Source organism: Thunnus maccoyii, chromosome 22 (assembly GCF_910596095.1).
Source record: "Thunnus maccoyii chromosome 22, fThuMac1.1, whole genome shotgun sequence".
Lineage (NCBI taxonomy): Eukaryota > Metazoa > Chordata > Actinopteri > Scombriformes > Scombridae > Thunnus > Thunnus maccoyii.
Genome location: NC_056554.1, coordinates 10,416,143 through 10,438,265, shown reverse-complemented (window position 1 = coordinate 10,438,265; position 22,123 = coordinate 10,416,143). Strand labels below are relative to the sequence as shown.

Below are 22,123 nucleotides of genomic sequence, written 5' to 3'. Positions count from 1 at the left end.
TTGAATTTAAAAAGATAAAATCTTTATCTATCTCACAAACACAGTATGAATCCTAATTACTTACTTGTTGATCCATCTTGACCATTATAGTATTAATTTGAGTGTATTTGTCTAATTTGCAGATATGGTATGCTGATCCAGATCCTGAGGACATGACTATTGATTTCAACTTCATTACTGGAGACTGAGGCATCAGAGGTACTTTCATTTCAATTCAATTCAGGACTGTGATGGGCATTTATGGACATTTGTTTACAGTGGAATGTAAAATTGATATTTGCAAGTTCAAAACAACTTTCCAGTTCCAGATCTGATTTGGTGAGGAAAGTTGGTCACAGACAATTTACAGACCTGTGTGTTCACCACAGTGTTCACTACTGAGAGCATATCCTTCAAGTATAGGTCTTATTTGGCAATCATCTGCCTTTATCCAGTTTTGAATGTCAAAAAAAGTATGACAAAGAAAGCGCTGAAGGGCTGCCTATTTTTAGGCCTCAGCCAATACAACAATGTAAATAAGCACAACTTTGTCTTTTCTCCCTCTTTGTTCTGTCAGGTTATGCTATGTTGATTTACCATAAGATAAAGAGAGACATTTAAATAATAAGTTTTCAGTTATACTCAATTATCCTGATTTGACATACTGTACTTCAAGGTGACATTGGATGGGACTGCACCACTGGAGCTAAATAAATGCAGTCTTGCCCATACATTATGGACTTGCCTTTGGTATTCCTTCTCATTATCCAATTTAATCTGGCCAACAGATATGTTTTCATTTGGTTTTATTGTAGCATATATGCAATATGATATTTGTGTACAATATGATTTGTATCAATAGCTACATAGAAAAGTTTTTTATTAACCAAATACACATGTATGTACAAACTGTGGAAATGTATGTCATATGTAATGCAATGCATACAAAAATACATTTGAAGTGGGATATATTACCAAGATATGCGTATAAATATAAATATATCCAAGATACATGCAATGCTCATGTCATTCAACTGCTGAATTAAAGTACTGGCACCATTTAGGTCCAATTCACTGACGATTCTGCAGTTTTCCACTTAAACAATGGTAGTTACAAAGGGTGAGAAAATTCAGAACTTGCAATTGAGCGTGTGCATGCATACACACAGACACGCACACAAAAGACTGCCTTCAGGCAAAGGAGAAGATGGATTGCTACTAAGTGTTTTCTGAATCATATTACAGTCCATAGATTATAAGCATTATAGGTAAACCTCCTGGCAAAAAGATGAGTCTAATTAGTTCTCTCTTCAACTATGCTCATCTTTGGTTGGACACATTCATGATGCATTGCCTCTTTAAAATTTAGAGAAGTTAGTAGAATGCCACTTTAATAGAGTGTTTTACATCTTCCAATCTGTTTACCCATGTCATCATAATGAGACTTGAAATGCTTAAATGGCTCTCCAAACGATTTATTAATGATTATTTTCTTAATATTAGTTTGAGAAAGCTTGGCCGCAAAAACACAAGAAAAACACAAGAAATATTTGAGTTACTGTGACTCTTCCACATCAAAGACGTCTTCCATCAACTTTGAGCCGTTTTCCTCCTCAAAATATGGATTTGATGATACTCATCTCTCACTCCTAAAATAAGCGCGGACAGATGCCTGACAAATGTTCTGATATCTATCAAAGTACTATCTCCTTGTCTTGTTTTTTCCCTATCCATGCAGCTGCTGACAATACATCACTGCCTTTGATCCCAAATGTCTAAACTGTCTGCTGAATGTCACGTTTTCAGTAAGGTTGTCAGTGTGTGTTTTGCACATGTACGCTGTGTATGATGTGATGTGTGGATGCTTGATTGTGTTCAAATGCACACAGATGTGCAAAGAGCACTACTGTATTCTGTCTGTATGTGTGTGGGGTGCATGTGTGTACGTTTAAGCACAAGCCTTATCCAGAGAGGGATAAATCCAATCCATTACCTGGCGGGGCTCAGGGCAGCTCAATCGATGGCACTCTCAGTGGCTGCTGATGAACTTCCCTCTCTGACAAGGTGTATCATTCAGACCTGTCGCAGAGCAAGACTCTGTCTGGCATTTCAAAGCATCAAGGAAACTGAAGGCTAAATTTTTTTTTTTTTTTCCTGGTGTGCACACCACTGAATGTGTGTCCGTGACACATTTACAAACACAAATGTGTCCACAACACAAATGTGTCCACAACACATGTGTTTGCAAATGATTTCTCCCCCACCGCTAACTTTAACGGCTGCAAGTAGAGCTATGTGTATCCATTATGTCAAATTCCAAGACTTTAGAGCAGCCCTAAGCACCGCTGAATGCGTGTTCTATCAATTCATGCATGGGTCGAACATAAACTGTAATTATATTCAATCACATCGAATAAGAAAACTCTGAATAACATGCTTTTGGCTTGTCGAATCTGCACTCATCTACAAGCGTGTTTTTTTTTATCGTCTGGCTGCCACTTCCCTTCAACCTGAAAAAAAAAAAAAAAAAAACGAGAGGGATGGAGAGATGGAGGAGCAGTCAGTGTGAAGGAGGAGGAGGAGAAGATCAAATGGCAGGGCGGTTATGAGATGTGTGTCTGATGCCTTTTCAGACTGCGCTGTTTTGGCCGCCGCACCAGTCAATCACGATTACAATGGCGAGGAGAGATGGGAGCAGTGGTGCAGAAAGAGCAGGAGTGATAATTACAATGCAAGGGACAAGATAATGGGAACACGCTGCACTCTCCCAATCATTTCATGTATCAGCTGCCGACTGACCCCCCTCCCCCCCCTCCCTCCACCTACTGACAACCAGCAATCACAGGTCATATTTGTGAAATCCAAAATGAATTAATTTGATGACACCAGTGGGGGTTGTGATCTGTCTCTGTGTATGCACGTGTTTGTCTATGTGCAGTTTTGTCAAATGTCAAAGAATATTTACTTGTACTTTTCCCTATGAAATAAGCACATGAGCACAGCATTATCACTGTAGGATGAAGCAGAGAAGGGCAATGAGTACAGCACTGTGAGCAGCTGTTTGTGTAGTGGTGTCTCACATGGCATATCATCACACTCTAATCTCAATGGATAAAAAAATGTGGGCTTTTACGTCTTAAATACTGCTAATAATCCTTATGACTTCTCCAAATCAATGCATACTACATTCTCCTCTGTTAGCAATGTACATGTCACTTGTGAAATGCCCTAACTTGCTTAACATTATCATTCACAATAAGAATCTGATAAAATTCTAAGCTAATATAGTAATATCAGAGGAGGTGTGGCTTCAACTCTGGGAAATCCAGTTTACTTCCACTAATTCCTTGTTTTGGAGAGATTTCTGCTGAGAGAACCTGATTTGTTTCTTTATTACTCGTAAGCAGAAATCCAAATGAAGTGGGTCTCAGTGCTCCTGCTGGAGTGTGGATTGGTTCCAGTGGACCAAGCGCATATTTTTTGGTTTTGTTCATCTGTTCAGCCTTTTTGGGAAGAAGTGGGTAGTTTAGTTTCAGCGATTCTGGACCTGAAACCTTAATTCTCTTCCACTTTTTTGTACCTTAGAAATATTCCCAGAGGTCTCTGTAAAAGTGACCCTCCCACCACTGCCCTTCTTACCAATATTATCAATTCTGTTCGCTCAATTGAAAACATGACTTTTACCCCTCGACTTCAAAAGAAGGGCAAAATATACTGGAAGAAATAGGATTCCAGTAATCGCCTGGACTTTTAGCCATTTTTCTTTCTTTTTTTTTGGTCTGAACCTTTAAGTGCATCATGAACTGTAGCTGTGCTTTTTTTTTCTTCTTCAGTTGATTGTGCCGTTACATCCCAGACCCCATCTGTTCAGTGTCCTTACAAAAATTAAAGTTTTTTTAATCTACTTAAAATTCTGAAACTCCCTCTGCCATAATCTACAGTATGAACATTTAGTTGTCTACTTAAGTATACTTTACTCTCACATCAAAATAAAAACCTAAAATCAAATGCTATGCATTATGGCCCAAACCCGGCTGCCATCCTACAGTATGCATTTCTTCACTATGCTGGAAGCTGTACATATTCTCCCACTGCTCCTCTTAAGTATAGTCAGCTGAGAACATTAATCACAGGATCGTCTAAATTAAATTTACCATAAAGCGTAAAGTGGCTTAATGAAAATGAAGTTGTTTATGATGTGCATGATTACCAGGGTATCTATCTTCTTTTTACTGGAGGTACTTGAGATGAGCAATGGGATTTGAGCCATTTGGAGAGGGACGACTCTGATCACACAGTGGACGCCCAAAAAGCATTCAAGCAAAGTGTATAGGGATAATCAATCATGGTGCTGTTATTGGTGTACATAAGTTCTATATAACTGATTTGTACTGCATGATGTATTTGAATGTACTGGCTCAAAATCAAGTTATAACCTCAAACTGTTTTTTTTAAATCAAATATTTGAAATACTACATTACATCAACGTTTTAAGCAGTTATGCTCTGGCTCCAGGTTCTCCAGTGTGAGGATTTGCTGGTTTTCCTTGTGCTGTATAATTGTAAACTGTTGGATTGTTAGCCAGACAAAACATTTGATGTCATTTCCTAAGACATAGGAAAAATGTGATGGAGATTTTTCAATATTTTCTGACATTTTATAGATAACATTCTATCAAGTTATAGGCAATAAATAATAAAAATAATCATTAGTTGCAGCCTTAAAATAATGCTTTGATGCTTTGGCAGTCTCAGAACACAGGAGCATCAAGCTTGACCATTTGCAGCGAGCAAAGGAACAACAGAAACAAAAAACAGTTACTCTGAATACTAAAAGTCTTTGAGAGCATTAATTGTGTCTGCTTGCACAATGTCAATCAACTGATCCTTGCAACCAAAGCTGTTCACACAAATACATGAGGAGTGGATGATGGAGATTACAAATTATATGCATCCATGGTCTGTTTAAACAAGTAGCAAAGATAACGTTGCTTTTCCTCCTTGGCATCAAACAAATGACAAAGTTTCAAAGCAATTTCAGGCTAAGCACAAGTGAGCATACTTTAAATGACTAAAGGTTAGATGACCTTGTTGACCTCAGAGTCAAGGTTGGACTGTACACAGGACATGTGCTGTACTGTTTCAAGTTTTGCAAATTAATATCATGTTAACATTTCTAAAGTAGAGGAGAGCCCAGTATGTTAATGGTGTATGTATACACCACCCAGAGAACACATGAAGATGGCAAAATCATTATAAAACTGAATAAACCTCATCAATCAAACACATCACCCGCATGTTCTTTGTACACATATGTGCATTTCTGCATGCTGTTTAAACAGGTAGAAAGGTTCAAGAGAAAGAGACCACACAACTAAAGCTGCTTGAGGGAGAAGGCAGAGCTAATCCGTGGTTATCAACACCTTTAAGCCTGCAGACTTCAGAGCCATTTGTAAACGCTCCTCCCATTTCTACTTCGCCTTCTCTTCTCACTGGCACATGAAGATGCTTGTGTTTCCACCTGAATCTGTGACAGACTGCCTGTGAGTGGCAGCGCAGTAATGGTTTCCAGGGAGACAGTAAAAGCAATGCTCCTAGAGGTACAGGGATACAATGCGTTACGCCCCATTTCTGCTGGCAGGCACGAGCCTCTATCCAGCAAGCTTCTACTTGAACCCGTGTTTACCACATCATCTTGGGCAATAAGAACTGTGGACGCTTTTGCCACCTGCTAATGTGTGTGTAAGTAATTCCAACAGATATGGCCATTTTGAAGCTTTTTTACATATTTCAGTACAATATTTTATAGAGGAATTACCATAATATGACTATTATTAATGAACAATTAGGCAATTATTTGAAACTTGCTGATAATTACTGTTAAGTCGTTAGTGTTCTCTTTCAAAATACATTTACAGTATATTTGTTCTCTGCTACTGTAATTCCTGGCCCTATATAATACTAAATATTCTGAAGAGACATTTGTATTCAGAGAACTTGTTAGCTACTATAATCCAGTCATATTGCCTCTTTGAATATTCAATGTTCTTTTCACCAGGTTAAACTGTATAGCCTAGTTAAAGTGGCAAAAGATGGAAACTATATTTTTATAAGTAAGAATTAATCCATTTAAAGTGGGTTTTCTTTTCAGGCTCAGTGTTCTTTAATAGTAAGTGAGGCCGACCAGTAACCTCAAATTTGAACTTAAAGTGAAAATTATATTTCATATTTTAGGCATTTATAGAATCATTTTGTTAGAAATAAATGTGTCAAATAATGATAATAAAAATAATAATGATGTTTCACATACTGTATATTATACAGGCTGACATATATGGCAATAATCTGTCTAAAAAACAAAAGGACAAAGTAAAAACAACTACTGTATCTGTGACTGATACTATCATACGAGTTGTTACTGCAGGACGAGGCAAGTGTTTATATGGTAGATTCATCTCACTTTGTTACGTTCAGCTACTGATACATATTTATAGAAACCTGAACTGAAACTGAACCAATCCAACTAAATCAACAAAATCTTCGAGTAGCATGCAGGACATGTAGTCTGAACAACTAATCAAAGCTAAGGTCAGTCTCACAGTCTACCTTAATGTCATTTTTGTCTGAATATTTACAGTTTAACGTTAACTTACAGGGCTTAACGATCAAAGCAAAGAAAAGATGTCAACAGTTTTCTAAATGAGTTTTAAAAAGCGATCTGCTGGGGTCAAAGCACTAACATGCAATCAGTGTGGCCTTTGTGAAAAGCAGAACGATTATGGGCGGCACAAAGAAAAAAAACTGTTTTCTCAGCTAAAGAAAGGATTACAATTTTCAAATTACAATTAAAAAACATCTGGGGGGGGGGAAGTTAACAGCAAGCACTTATTAATGAAAGACACATTTCAAGTTCAGTGTTGTCTCTTTTGCTCTATATATTTTTCTATCACTCTAATCCTTTAGAGTTTAAATAGAGTCTAAGCTTCCTTCTGGCATAATATTGATTTGTTGCAAGTGAGGAAAGCCGACAGCGGTGCAGAGAGACAAACAACATACCATGAGTAGGCAACAAAAACAAACACAAACAAAACCGTGTCGTCATAGGAAACCATCTTGGGTCAAGTTTTGCATAATGCGGAGGGGAAAATGTCTGGAAATGGGTAAATTAAAAAAAAAAAAAAAAAAAGATAAAGATGGGGAGGCATACAGCTAACAATTCCATATGATGCTGCATGATGAAGCATGTGGTGCCGAAGCCTCCAAACATCAAAGCCGCACTATCTTTATCAGTTCAGCCTCTCCAGAGTCTTTCTATGACATGAGATTGGCATTATGTGACTAGTCTCAACGTGTGTCCTCCTCCACTCCAGTATTGCCAGGGAAAAACAAAAAAGAAACATGTCGTTATGTCTGTTTTTATTTCCCAAAAGACAGCTCTTCTATTTCAGTGTTTTGCTACTGTTTCTCTGCACCATGCAGTCATTATAGTGATTTTGTTTCATGCAGGCAAGTGGAAGAGGCACATAAGTGGAAGTGGTGGAAACTGGCAAGTGGGCTTTGCCAAACAGCCTCAGGCAGGAATGGAACAAAAACAGTACTTCAATGCCCCCTAGTGATGAATAATGATAATGTCACAGCAGACATCCCATATGTCAAATATTTAACCTCACAACTTTGTATGTTTGTCACCACATGATACGTGAAACTGTTTCAAAAATCTACTACACTGTACTGTGTAATATCTAGCTCAAAAGTATCTAGTACCAAAAATATCTTGACATCACAAAAACATCCTTTATCAAGTTGACAGTATTCCATTATCAAAAACCAAACTTGCAAAAAAGACTCTGGAAAAAAAAGTAGCTATTGCCACCGAGGCACCCTGCGGCTTCCTCTCTCTCTGTCTTCTCTTAAGCCACCTTCTCAAGTCTGAAAATTTGGCAAATCCCCAGAACAGACTACACCCTACTGTTATACTTCTTCAGCCTGCTCATATTTAGGATTCCATGGACCTCACAGGGTCCTATTTTTTAAATCTTCTGAAGCAATCAGATTTCACACTTTCTTCTGTCCCAAGTAAGAGGGCCTCTACCCATAATCCTGTTCCTACTGCTTGTCAGGATGACAACAAGAACAGAAGCCTGTGGGCTGTGTGTGCATGTGTGTGTGTGTGTTTGTGCTTGCACAACATGCACACAACTGGGCACAGGCTGGTCTGCTGAGGAAGAAATACAGACCAGACAACAAAATCTGAAAAAAGCTAAGAAATTAGGTGGGTAAAGTCAGTAAGAATAAACTTGAAAAAAACAAAACAAAAATTAACAAATCTATTACAAATATAACTGGCTGACATAAAAATCTATCAGTCACAACTCTAACCACAGATATGTCAATCCCCTTCTTAAATAGGACACACTGAAAGTATAATTTACTTTTCCCTCACAAGGGGAGATCTGGACAAAAAAAAAAAAAAAAAAAAATCATAAACTTGAAGCTTAAAGCTGAAAAGTCATTACTTATTACTTTCCAAACATTTTTTCTAGCTTTGACTAGTTATACCCAAACAGCAACCAACATCACCAAAAGCCATGGGAAGTGCAGTTCCTCCGATGGCCACTAGATGCTTCTTCCAGGAAAGCTCCACATGTTCGTATTTGACACAACCAAGCACAATTCAGTAACAGTCAATTGAAGAGAGTTGAAAAGTAGAGTACCTTTGCATGATTCACAGTTCAAAAAACTCCTTATTTATCTTAGACTGGCCCTTTAAACAGCCCCTCGGTTCAGCCTCTGTCTCTCAGACAGTTTTAGCTCCTGTCTCTTTAAGGCCCCCCTCCCGATGAGCCCACTCCTTTCTGAACCAGCCAGCTTTCAGGAAGTTGCCGAGTGGTGGCACTAAGCGGCAACCTTTGGGGCTGTAAAATGAAGCCAATATGGAAGTGCCAAAAACTGCAGTTCTTTGAATGGCCACTAGAAGCTGGCTCCAAAAGCGAGTCAATCCCCATAGCCCCCATGTTAAAATGCCCAACTTTACAGCAGAAATAAACATGTTTACAGCCTGGTACAAGTAACAGTTTAGGTCTCTATAGCTAATTTCCCCTTTCACGACAACTGTACGGGTCCTGTACTTATTACTCACCCGTTTAAATTTTATTAAGCCGTAAAGTTATGCAGGGAGGAATAGTACAAGCAGAAACAGCAGATACATTTACTTCATTATTTGACAAGTTTAACACTAGCCGACAAAGTGACTCAGGACATTAATTAACTCATAAGGGATTCACTGTATTGGAGAGTTTTTGGGGTCTGTATTTAGCCTACAGTTTGCATCTTGAAAACTTGGGTCAAGGTTTTCTGGGGCAGTACAGTAGTAAAATGACCATATTTCACTTATGTTTCATTCACTAGATATTAGATATGTCCCCTTACCAATGGGGAAGGCAACACGAGATGCATTCTGCTGAAAATTTCAAATAAAACAGTTAGCTAAGCTTCGTAGTAGCTAAAGGTAGCTTAGTTACGTAAAAAAAAACGTTAAAAAAAGTTCTCAGAGACACCATGACTCACCAGTGGAGGAAAATGTTGCTTTTAGTCATCTTTAGGACGGTGTCTTCGATTTCTTTGATGTTCAAGGGTTGCAATGTCTTATCCAGGGCAAAGACGCTGTTCAAGCTCGGCGCATTTATGACTTGTCCAAAGTTAACGCTATGTCCGAGGGTTAAACACAGTTTTGTGTACTTGACCACCAACATATTCGACAATAAAATGAATTGCCGCTTGAATAAACGACTTTTCCTTCATTTAACGTTATTGTTTGGTTTCCTTCGCAGCCATATTGTCACCAGGTGTTGCTAATTAGCCGCGGCGGTGTTTCACAGGTGAGTTTGCAATGCTGCGTTCAGGAAGTCCTCGTAAATTCCCCTTCCCTCACAGATTGAATTTACTAACACAATTTCTTTTACGTTGCCACAAAATAATTTATTGTGGCTGTTTTGTTTTCTCAGTCACAGTTCAGGAGAATAACATAATATCGATGTCAGATGTATTTAATATATCAAAACACGACCTATTCTAATGACTACAGGTGAATTTCATTATTCTTACACCTTTTCATCTCACCCTTAACCTTTTTAGTTTCAATAAGCTGTAGGCTATGACCATGGAACTCGAAATGTAAATATAATTAATTTGTCAAATATTGTTGCATATAGGTTTTTGCCCTGCTCACACATGTTGTAATGTCATTTAATGTCAAGTATTTACACAGAATAGCAAAAAATATAGAAGCTTCCTGACAGCATTTAAAGGCAGCATCAGGGCCAAACACAAATTATTTCTAAGGCATGAAGTATTACAGTTTCCTTATTACAATCTTGCTAAATGTATTTAAAAGAACATCATGAAAAGAAGGGAGAAAATTAATCAGAAAAAAAGCCAGAAAATCAACTGTGCAAGTTGATTCTTAAACAGCCGATTTAAAGAAACCCTGAAAAGAAAAAGGAGGTCAGCTGAAAAAAGGCAGTATGGGAAGAAGAGATGGTGCAAGAGCAAGGGCAGGAGATTTTTTAGCAAGAGGGGAAAAACTGAGGTAAATTGACAGAGTGAGAAATCTTATGGATGAAGGATGTGAGTGAGCTTGAGGGTCAGTTTGCCAGCGAGAGAGACAGAAACAGAGAGAGTGCAAAGGGAGGAGAAATGAGAAAACAGAAGTCTGACTCTGACAGTGGAGCACTGAGCTCAGCGGATGGCCCCTAATGAAGTACGGCAGCTGCAGAGGAGGAACACACACTGACAGGCTGAGTCCCACTCTGACGGATGGTGGACAACACACGCACACACACACACACACATGCAATGAGGAGCATTGGCAGGACACTGTCAGGATTCTCTGAATACATTGCATGGCATGAAATTTTCATTTTCTTCCTCCAGTGAACATTGGAAGATTGAATTCTATTCTGGTCTCAGGTTGGTATTTAATAAATTCTTAATTATATTTCTGAGTTCTCTTTACACAAGAAGTGGCAACAAATAGTTTACAAGTGATTTATTTATTTTTTTCTCAGCCAGATATGCTATTATCATTTTGGTCAGGCAAAAGTCTGTTTTGTTTCATCATTTCCACACCTTCATGTCTATTTTAGGAACTTATCTTGGATATTTCCAGCATTGTTGAAGGCTCAGTAAAATCCTGAAATACCTGTGGTTTATCACCTTCTTTGTTATACCTCTGGAGAATGAAAACATGTTGAGGTCAATGTGTTAGAAAATGTACAAAAGTGAAATAATGCCTAAAATATCTTTTTGCAGGCAGGAGTTTCATCAGTGTGACATTTAATGAAATGCACACTTTCCACTGCTTTTGTGCACCGAAATTCTGTAATGAAGGCCTACCTACATACATAATGTCATGTTAAACCAGCAAACATAGATAATTTGAAATGATGAAGTTTAAAAGTTACAGCGTACAGTATTATGAATGTCTAGTTGCAAAGTTCTCTACTTCCCTCTTGAGGATGAAGCAAGTATTTACTTTTTGCTTAGATTCATCAAGATAAAGGAATGATTCACTATAGAAGAGCCTAAAATCATAAGAACACACAGTTTGCATTTTACACCTACATAGCACAAAGTTCTAGTGAGCCAAATTATCAGTATTACAAAAACTGATGGCCATGCAAAAAGACTCATGGGCAACTACATTGCCAATGAGTGCAAATGAAAGAATGTTGAATCCATAGTGGTAAATTATTAAACTTGACAGAGGCAAATTTGATGTTCATTGTAATCTGGACACTATCTTACATCCTGGGAAAGTTAAAAATATGTTGATCACTGATGCTTGTGTCAAAGTAAAGCAGAATAACAACATGCTGGTTTACAGGCTGAGGGTTTCACTTGCACCGCAACCACTTCATAGTAGGTGCATTAAAAACAAACAACAGCAGGTGGCAGCAGAACACCATCTTTTCTAACATTTCTTAGACCCACTCATCTAGTTTCACTTCAGTGTCAATGTATTCAGTTAAAACAATGTTTATGACTATATTTTAATAACTAACACATTGATCTTAGTACAGATTTCCTGATTTCCTCCCACCAACGATAATATAAATGCTGATCTTGGACCTTTTTGTTCATGAATGCAAAAATAGCTTGACACAGAGATATGGTTAAATAAAATTGTTTATTTAACAATCGTTAATCAATAAAAATAAAATAAAATGTTACAAAATCTCAGAAAGAATTGTACAAATCATGGCTCCAATTCAATCTTCTCTTGACATAGAAAAATACAAAAGGCACTGTGCATTAAAGTTTGCTGCATATAGAAAACATTTTGAACCAAAAAATAGTACACTACAGAGATTTACAAGATTTTATTAATAACCCCCTTAAAGAAAAACATCCTGACATGTCCATTTCCTACCAGTGCAGACTTGCTAATAGGAACTATTTTTAAGAAACAGGATAGGTAACTGATAAATTTATCAATTTTGCTAAAGACAAAAAAAAAAAAAACAAACTGGAAGCTTATAATTGTTAAGAGTGTGAAACGAGAAATGATCAACCAGAAATACAGTGCAAAGACATAGAACACAGTTAATATGTAGGGATGACAGGAGGTGTGCAGGTGTGCATGTGAGAAGATAGGGACGTGCCTTAAGTTAATGTGCCACATACTTTTCTGCCAATTAGCATTTAATTTAACATATAGCCCCTGGACACCACAGTGGTTATCAGAGTTGTTTTGTTTGGCATATTAGACCTCCTCTGGTTGTCATATGACTTTGTATGTTATTTCCAATGGTCATTAAACTCCATGTACCATCAGTAATCCATGGCTGTAAGCTGTCTCACTTTAACAGTCCTGTGAGGAGTTCTCATTAGCCAAAAACCTTTGTGAGTTTCATATTCACACGGATCCTTGGGATCCATTTTTAAGTCGTGCCAGGAGTGTCCAATAAGTAGCGTTACTTTCAAAAACCAGCAAAAACAAAACAAAACAAAAAAACAAACAAGTTCTGAATATTACTAGAACCTCTCATGTTCTTTAAAACCCACTGAAAGGTAGGTATATCATGTCAAAAACACTCGATAACACTGAAATGGGAGTAGTTCAACAAATAAACAAAAAGTTTTCCATAGAATGAGAGAATTGTAAGAAAAAGGTTATGTCTTCATGTGAATTTCTCTTAATCTCGTGTGGTAAAGTGGCTTTTGTGACACATTCTTAACTCACCTAACCCGACCCTTGTGAATTCAAAACATCTGAACATAATCAACAGTAAAATGTTTCAGGCGTGTTTCTTTCTGTACCTTTCTGGTGCTATCTACTGTGCAAATTCAATATTTATTCAAAGCTATTGGTAACTCATACCAAAACAGCAAGATCTCTATTAAGGACCTCTGCAATTCTTTTTACAATGTCTCAGGACCAATCTCTTTGGCATCCACATTCATGTCGAACTTTATGTCATGACAAGTAAAGACACATCCCTGTAAGAAAGCAGTTAACAGTTCCTTTTGGCATCCAGTCATGGGATCATACAAGGTCCATTGATGCTTTTGCTAAAATCATAGGAAACCATGCTCATCAAGTCCTTTTGGAGTAACTGGATTCCACTTTGCAGTAGTCTTAGTCGTAGAATAGCCTGCAAAACAAAAGCCAAACACTGAATCTATGAAAACGTTCACAAAAAGGCCAAAAAAATGTAATTCAAATACTATAGTATTAATACAAATATATTGTACTACTGGATACCTGATTCTGATCTGCTTTTGGAGGGCTCTGGTGGCTTAACATCTGCTACAGGGAGCCCCCTCCCTTCTACGTCACTCTCCCCTGATGATGTATGGTCCTCTACTTTCATGTACAAGGCAGGCCTCTTATGATACTTGGCCCGGTAAGTGTCTGTCATACAGTTATCCACAGAAAAGTAAGTGGTGGGAAGAACCATATCTGTCACAGAAGCAGAGTCTGTACCATCGTTGTTGCTGGGCTTTGGACTAGGTAACCTGTCGTCACTCTCGCTGGCCGAAAGATCGTTCCTGTCCTGGTCTGATGACCCAGACTTTGAGCTGGCGTCTGATGAAAGCCTGTGCTCGGCAGGTGTCTCAATCCACCGACGAAGGGTGGTGTGCGAGAGTGGGGACAAGCTATTTTTGGGTTCATTGCGGGGGCTCAACCGCATTGGCACCTCCAGCGGCTGCGAGTGGGTGTCAGATGGGTCAGCATGACTGTTGCCAAAGGTCTTGGGGGGTAACGGTGGGGGGTAGTTGTGCAGGAAAGGGTCTACGTGGGCCACAGTGCCAGTCTCTTCTTGTTCGGAGAAGGGTCCAGCGAGGTCATCTGAGCTATTCCACTCAGAACTGCTGGTCTTTGTTAAATAAGGAGGCATGGGGCTCACGGGGCTGCCATCCACATTTTCCTCTTGTTCGCTGTCCAGGCCATTTTCATTTTCCAAGATTCCTGGAGTGTATCGGAAAGCTCTACTTCTGTTGAAAAGCGCAAGAACACAAACATCAGTATTTTACAGGATCCTTGTACCAACTGACTTTTTTTAAAAATATTATGCAGTATTCCTGTTTTACCTTTTTATTATCTGACCAGATAGGATGTTTGTGTCTTGCAGATCTGGAGATTTTCTTCCTTGTTCACCTAGACAATAATAAAAGCTCATCAGCACTTCATATCACAAGATACTAATTTGGTGAACTCATGATCATCACTACCAGATGCTCAAAAATAGAGCTAAGTAACATCTGTCATGGGTTTCTATTTGAACGCGGCCAAAATATTTTTTTTCTATGTCTCTCCAGCAAAGACATGTTACCTAACAGGGGTCATGGTGAGGCCCTTTGCCTGGTGCTGGGAGAGGAAGTATCAAAGCAGCTAGTCTGGCAGAGCGCCCTCAGGCCCCCTGTGTACCACTCTGACTGTCTGATACAGCCAAAGAACATGGCCCCTCAAAGGGAACTTGGGTTCAGATCCAGGCCCTGTTAGCTTTTTAGTTAATAGTCCTAATGAAAAATAAGGACCCAGGATGAACTCTAGCAGATTCAGAAGTTGCAAAATACACAACCTAATGAAAAGAGAGTAAAACTCTCTATCCAACAAGGTCAATCAGGTTCTGGTGTAATGTCAATGAATTAAAACTGCAATAATGTGAGGATAATAGCTGATTTCACTCATTAGATCAACACAAACACATATTTAAAAACATGTCCCTGGGTAGTGGGGGTGGTGGTGTGGAGCTTAGCCAAGTTAGCAGGGTGGGTGTGATTTACAAGGCCTGGGACAGACAACAGCTGACTAACAGGACAAGGAAGAGAGTGAGTGGCTAAGGACCATCTGTGATGTGTCAGCATACCCTCTTTTTTTCTGTGCTCTCTCAAAGCATTAGTGGCTAAATCCTTTGTGCTGGCATGCAATTACGCCGGGGTCAGACTCCAGACTCCAGATCCCCTCCACAACACTATTGCATTTTTAAGCCGCTAAGTCCATGTGGCAATTCACAATTTGATGCTGCTGATCTGCGATGTTGGCAAGCAAGTGTAACAATATCATTCTCAAAACTAAAAAGGGATGCAGTTTACAAGCCTTTCTCCTTCGAAAATCCCTGCATCTTTATGGTCACGTGCACAATTGCCAATAGAGAGCTTGAAGGAGAAAAGCAGCTGGATAACAAAAGGGCAAGGCGATTGTGATGTTGGGTTGCCAGACTGTCTGTTACTGTTGAAATCAAAAGGTTTTTCAGACAACAGCTATCAAATCATCACTGTAATTCTATCTGAACTTAACATTTCAGTTCCTCAGGTTTGGGGTCTGGCTGATATCCAAAGAACATTCATTACAGTGGAATTTCGGGATCACTGCTGTAGCTGCAAATGCCAGCAAAACAGATGTACTCAAGGTGTCCTGCTGTTTACATGGCCTACTGCACTGGGAAGCCGTCCATGTACTCTAAATGCATGGATTAGATTGCGGTTCAGTGGCATTCAATGCACTATCTAAACTACACCAAGTGGTGTACAATAAAATATCCCTGACATTCCCATGTTAACAGGAAAACATGAAGTGAAGTTGTTATAAAAAAGGATTAAGTAAAGTGAAGCCATCTCATATGCATATACAAGTTTTTCTGCTCTTGCAAAATGTGTGGCTGTTTTATTAAGTCCCATGCTGTGTGTGCTACTATATATTCAGCTTTAAAACACTGGTGAGTATAAAGATATACTCTCCTGATGTAAATCACTGACGGACCTGCCTCAGATCACATTCCAGCGTAAGGGATTACTCTGAGAAAGTTGAGGAGAGACACCTGTTTGGGAGCTGCTGTTCTCCACTAATAAGTTATTCAAGGCATTTAACTGAGGGGAACAGAGACGTGATTTGACATCATTTCAATTATTCCTACTGCCAGAGTGTGAAACTCCCAAAGGAAAAAGAAAACGTGCCTCTATACAGACCATGAAAGCAAACCCTAACTAGGTTTTGAGAAATCGTACATGCTAAATTTCTTGACAGTCCTTTGAAGTTTAGTTGATGTGACAAAAAAAAAAAAACCCTACACATTTCCGTTCTAAGGCTGTCAAGTAAAGATTTGTAGTTTTCTGCGTTCTGCTGTCTGGGGTACTTAAAATTCTTGAACATCAATCAGATTTGCATGCATATTTGCAGTTCAGCTTTTCATGTAGAACTTAACTGTGAGGGGAGGAAAGAAATGAACCTTTGAAACCCTTTCATACCCTTTCATCTGATTGAAATTGAATCTATCAGAGGCCAGAACACCAAAAAAACATTTAGTAGTAGCTTTTGTGTATGTGTGTGTTGTTGTGGCTCAGGCATGGGAACATTAGGCCACAATATAAATGTGTCCTCATCCCATGGCATTAACACTTTGGTTATCACATCAGTCACTGTCTGTCTGTTGAGTAGGCTGACTAAGCAGAGAGGCATTACAGCTCTCAACACACTAACTCATGGACAGACATGCGCCGCAGTAGATGTTTGCAAACAAACGCAATGTATAACAAATCCATTTAATCGGATAAAAAGGATAAAATACTCCTTTTATCTGTTACTGAAACTTGCACCAGAAGCATTGTTTCACAAAGGCAGAGGCACGCAATGTAGTAAGCATAGTTTAACATCATCTTAGGACAATATTTGTGTCATACTTGAGGTGTCAGTTAAGTACACGGCTAGTAGGTCATATGGTCAAGTGCAAACAGAGCCCTAACAGCTTCTCAAGTGTGTTTCTATGGAGTCTTGATGAGGCGTGCAGGAGCCACCGGAGACAATCAGGGTAAATTGAGCAAAGGCATGATTTACTGTCTACACAGCAGGTTAAAGTGTACAGAATTCCCCCCCATCTCCGTGGCAGCCGTGACCTTTCCTGCCATTATAGACAGGATGTTCCGCTACAATTTCCATTTCAGCATGATGTAGCTCACTGAGGTTTATTTGCAACAAGGACAAAAGGTTGTCATTAAGGCGACCAAGAAGGCCCCCGTCTTAACTTTATATCCCCTCTTTGATGCAACAAACGATCTAGAACATAAGAATAAATGTCTGTGGTCAAAATGTCAACTGTGCTCCTCACAACCCCCCTCCCTTCCCACATGAATGTGCTTTTAGAAAGGATTTCGGACTTTAATGGACTACTGGAATCTGCTCAGGCTTCTCTGGAACTGCAGCTCACGCCAGACTACCACCGCTGAAGTCAGGCCAAATTGACTTTGGACACATTTACTGCAGCTTGTCAATACAATTTGCACAATTTGCAGACAGCACGGCGTAAATATCCTATACTGATTCTAAAATAGCTACAGTAGAAAAGACCTCAAAGGCCCTATCAGAGATTTTGATCCATATACATTTACATTTTGACCAGTTTTACAATAAACAATTCAGTATTTCAAGGCTTATCAAATTAACCAACACTAACTCAAAACACAGCTATAAATACTTTTCAAATATGAAAAAAAAAAAAGATTTTCCCAATCAAAGAGGAAGCAAGTGAATGATCTTGGTGTGTATCTAAAGACACTGTCATGTCTCCGTAAAGACACCAGGGGGCAAATAACCTCAATAAATGGATGCTCTCCCAAGAAAGAACCATAATCTAAGGTTAATTTCCCAAAACTATTTCCAAAATAATTTGTACAAAATGGAGGTATGTGTAATCAATAATAACCACTGCTTTATCAGATATAGACCTGGGCAAAACCAAATCAAAAGGCATATCTTCAGCGGTGAAAACATGACCATGCCTCAGAAGTGTTTGCCAGGGATTGTTTCACATGAATCCCTCTGCATGTGCAGATGCTCACAGGCCAATAACAAGACCAGCATTAAACATTACGCATTTCTGCTTCTGTTTCCCCAACTCACCACACTTGTGTAAAAGCTATTTTCGGCCTTGAATAAAACTCGGCATAGATTAAATTGAGGATGCCGTTCTCAGTTACCGTTGTTATGCCTTACTTTGAAGCTCTTTGGGACCTTGAAATAGTTGCAGAGCTACAAAATGGCATTTTATTTGCCTCATGTTTGAATACCACCTTCTGACAGGCCCAGTCATGGCATTTTTTCTGCCTGGCTGAGCACAGCTGGGTGGCCCCTACAAGCTCACTCATCTCCCCCTCTTATTCAGGATTAACTCTGTGTATTCCTGTTGAGAGAATTAGTAAGGCTTTTTTTTCAGAGATATTTGTGAAATTATAAGATAGTGAGCGTGTGCTAGATAAAGAATGTGAAAGGTGTCCAGTCAACAAACACCTTAATGCTATTCATGCCATCATTATTGCAACTTCTTAATATGACTCATATTTGAGGCTCATCATTTATTTTTACAGATCTTTTTTTTAGACAGAAGTTAGGCATAAACTGATTTTTTCCCCCGATTTTGTATCCATATTGATCCAAAAGTTTTTGAGTTTACTGCTCCAAGAAAGTAAAATTCACTGCAGTTAAAATGAATAACATCCTCAAGGTTCTTTTTTCACTGTGCAAGAAGGTACAGACATTATTGGCAAACTAGGATTTTAAGTGTTTCCCCTCAGCCTTGAATGAGACTTGAATTTAATTTTATTAATTATTAATTATTCCATTTTTTTTACACCAAAATACAATTTCAAGCTACAAAACCTGTTCTATGCTTGGGTTTTTTCTTCCTTAAAGCCCATGTACATTTCTCTACATGCTGCATAACATAAACTTTACTCAGGAAAAAAGGTCAAGGCCAGTCAGTGAGGAACTGGAGCACACTTATTTCCATACAGTATCCCTTCAATCAGGCTGTGACCTTAGCACAACTGATGGAACAATAAATCAAGGAAATTGCAGCGTACTATCTTAATGTTTCAGATCCTTACAGCACACGGAAGTCTAGTGGGCAGAGGAAATTTCTTTAATGTCGAGGGGCCAAGCTTTGTGGAGGGCTTCCAATTTGAGAATTATTTCCACAATGTAATAGACAGAAAATGTATATTCCTCATGGATTTAGTGGTGGAAAAAAAAGGTAAATAACTGGCTTGATAAATATAAAATCACAATCTGAACTAGAGCATGTTTTAAATGCTAGCTTAGACAGGAATAAACAGAATATGCACTTTTTTTTACTACAAACAAAGTTATTGGTGTGGAGAAATAAGTCAGTGCACAGGGGGAGAGAGTTACTTACCAGTGGAAAATGTAATGTATGAGTGCAATATATCAGCCTTCGAATCATCACTTCTTCTTTGAGGGAGGTGATCCCTAAAATACAAAATAAATTCAATTACGTATGCATTGTGGAATGCCACGAGATATTTCAGTGCATGATCTTTTACTCAACATGTAGATTTTCCCTTTACTGATCTCTTAAAAAGGACTAAGATGGTGCTGTGAGCAAAAAAAGGAGGAAATAAACCCTGATGACCTCAGCCTAAATATACATTTTCATCCTGAATGATTTACAGTGGTGTAATCTGATACTAATTCATGCAACGTTATTTGCTTAAATGTCAAGACAGCACACATACAACTATCCCATTCCTTTTAAAGTAAGCCTGTTTTGTCCTGCAGTTTTATGCCTCTATAAGTGCATTGCTCTGTATCTGCAGTAAGATGTTATAATAAACCTGAAGAAGCTGGTTTTACACATTCTCAGTGATTTAAGGACTAAACCCTGTCACAGAGCATCTTAACCATATGTTTAAAGAATTAATAATTAAAGAGCACTTTACCAATATACTGTCAAGACATAGGCTTGAATAATGCACTAGCAGTTGAGCAAGTCAGCTATCTGCTCGCTCTCCCCTCTGAGTACAGGAGTTGTCAGCTAGTTGGGATCATTATCTCCAAACAAGACCTGTACTACAAAGCCAACAAATGACAGCCAAGCGTAATAAATAAATAAAGGCTGGTGTATCTGCATCGTGTGCATTTATGTTACATGGGTCTTGCTATTCTTAGAACAGTTTGTTTGTCATGTTTAATTATTTAAAAATGGCAGCACTTTTGAGACTCAAAACCTTAAACGAGGAGGGCGTGAGATGATGACAAAGCCGCATTCTGACACCAGCATCACACAGCAAAAAAGTACTGGCACAGCTATTTTTGTCATACTTTGTGTACTTGTAATAAAATATGTTGGAATAAATGGGCTGATTAAAACATTTTACCTTGTCTGATGCAGCTCAGGTATTGGCCGCAGGTCCTTGGAAGAAAGGTTCTCTACCACAGGTGAGTCAAGATTTGCTGAGCCGTTGCTTAGTCTGTCACTACTTTCATATCCAGATTCAGTTCGCTGGATCTTCCAGTTGTCACTGCGGACTTTAAGAGTTGCTGTGCCCTTTGACCTGTCCTTGTCACTGTAGCCGCCCCGGCCATCTGAGTCCAGCGAGCTTCGACTGCCACCTGTTTCATGCCTCTGCTCGTCCTCATAAATGGTCATAAGGCTCTTGGGTTTGCGCTCTTCCCGACCTCCCCACGTAAAATCTCTGTCTCGCTCTCGGTCACGTGAGGGCGACTGACTGTTGGGTCTTCTCCTGGGGCTATGCTGCCTTCGCTCTTCACTTACAGAATTGCCGCCACTGGGACTAACGCTGCTTAAAACGCTGTCCACGTTTAGCACCTCCCGCATGGGCTTCCACGGACGGCTGGACCTGCTGCGGCTGTTCCCTCCACTTCCAGGACGCTCTCGAGAGTCTTGGCTGCTGTCGGTATCATATCCATTGGAGAGCTGGTCTAGTCTCCGGCTGTGATGGCCGCTGCCACTGGGCATGCTGGGTAACACCTGGACCCTCGAGTGAGAGCGAGAGGGCTCATGGGAGGACCGATTGCCGAGGTGGGGAGGTCGCTCAGTCCGGGTGGGACCTTTCCCTTGGCTGCTGTACAGGCGAGTCTCCAGGTGTTTTTTGAAGCCGTTCTCTGGAGGGGAGGCAGAGCGGGAGTAGGTCTTGTCTTGACCTGGATCTGAGTTTAAATAAAAGAAGATTCATGAGACTTTGAACTATGAAACTCGACTTGAACTCAACTTTCAAAAAATTCAAACACATGTTCTGATTCAAAAGTATGATTTCTTTGTAAAACTTCTAACCAGTAAATCCAAGTCGGAAAAGAATCTTTATCCTATACATCAATCTTCCCTCACCTCCAAAAGGCCAATCAAAAAGCCATATCAATGCTGTAAATTGAATGCATTTGGTATCTTTTAATCATCTTTTAAGAATGCTGTATACTATAAGAAACATATGGTGATGCAAAACAATTCAGATGTTTTTCCTGCAAACTAATGCTGATTTTTCACACCATTTCATCTGTTTGACATGTTTCTCTTGCTGCACCTGATGCCTAAAACAGTGCTCTGAATACCATTGCCAAGACCAAAAACTGACTTTCACTGACAGCAAGGCACAAAGCTGTGCTAAAGAACACAGCAGGTTGGGCAAAAGTGAAGGAGGAGCATGACGACAGCGGGGTTACTGACATTTATGTCTGCAGATGACAGGGAGGTGTAAATTACAGCCAACAGGAGTCGATTTTCTTCAGCGGCGTGTACACAAAGAGGAGCCTCGTGTACAGACATCCATGCAAATACTGATGATAAAAAGGTAGCGCACTGCTGCTGTGTGTTTCTCTGTGTGTATATATG

General features: G+C 39.3%; 1 protein-coding gene and 1 long non-coding RNA gene across 3 annotated transcripts in view; both read right to left on the bottom strand.

Annotated features, from left to right (window-relative positions):
* The window catches only part of LOC121889017, an 85,674-nt gene extending 75,785 nt beyond the window's left edge, over window positions 1-9,889 (bottom strand). Inside the window, exon 1 of the long non-coding RNA XR_006093413.1 lies at window positions 9,546-9,889. This is a non-coding gene — a long non-coding RNA (uncharacterized LOC121889017). The remainder of the gene's footprint in view (window positions 1-9,545) is intronic.
* A 2,257-nt stretch (window positions 9,890-12,146) lies between these two features.
* Window positions 12,147-22,123, bottom strand: part of LOC121889412 (inactive ubiquitin carboxyl-terminal hydrolase 53-like) — a 33,528-nt gene continuing 23,551 nt past the window's right edge. For both annotated transcript variants that reach the window (XM_042401356.1, XM_042401355.1), the window contains exons 13-17: window positions 20,652-21,444; window positions 19,670-19,743; window positions 14,574-14,640; window positions 13,744-14,477; window positions 12,147-13,633 (exon numbers count right to left, since the gene is read on the bottom strand). In XM_042401356.1, coding sequence (XP_042257290.1) covers window positions 13,557-13,633; window positions 13,744-14,477; window positions 14,574-14,640; window positions 19,670-19,743; window positions 20,652-21,444 — 1,745 coding nt within the window. In that variant the 3' untranslated portion in view covers window positions 12,147-13,556. The remainder of the gene's footprint in view (window positions 13,634-13,743; window positions 14,478-14,573; window positions 14,641-19,669; window positions 19,744-20,651; window positions 21,445-22,123) is intronic.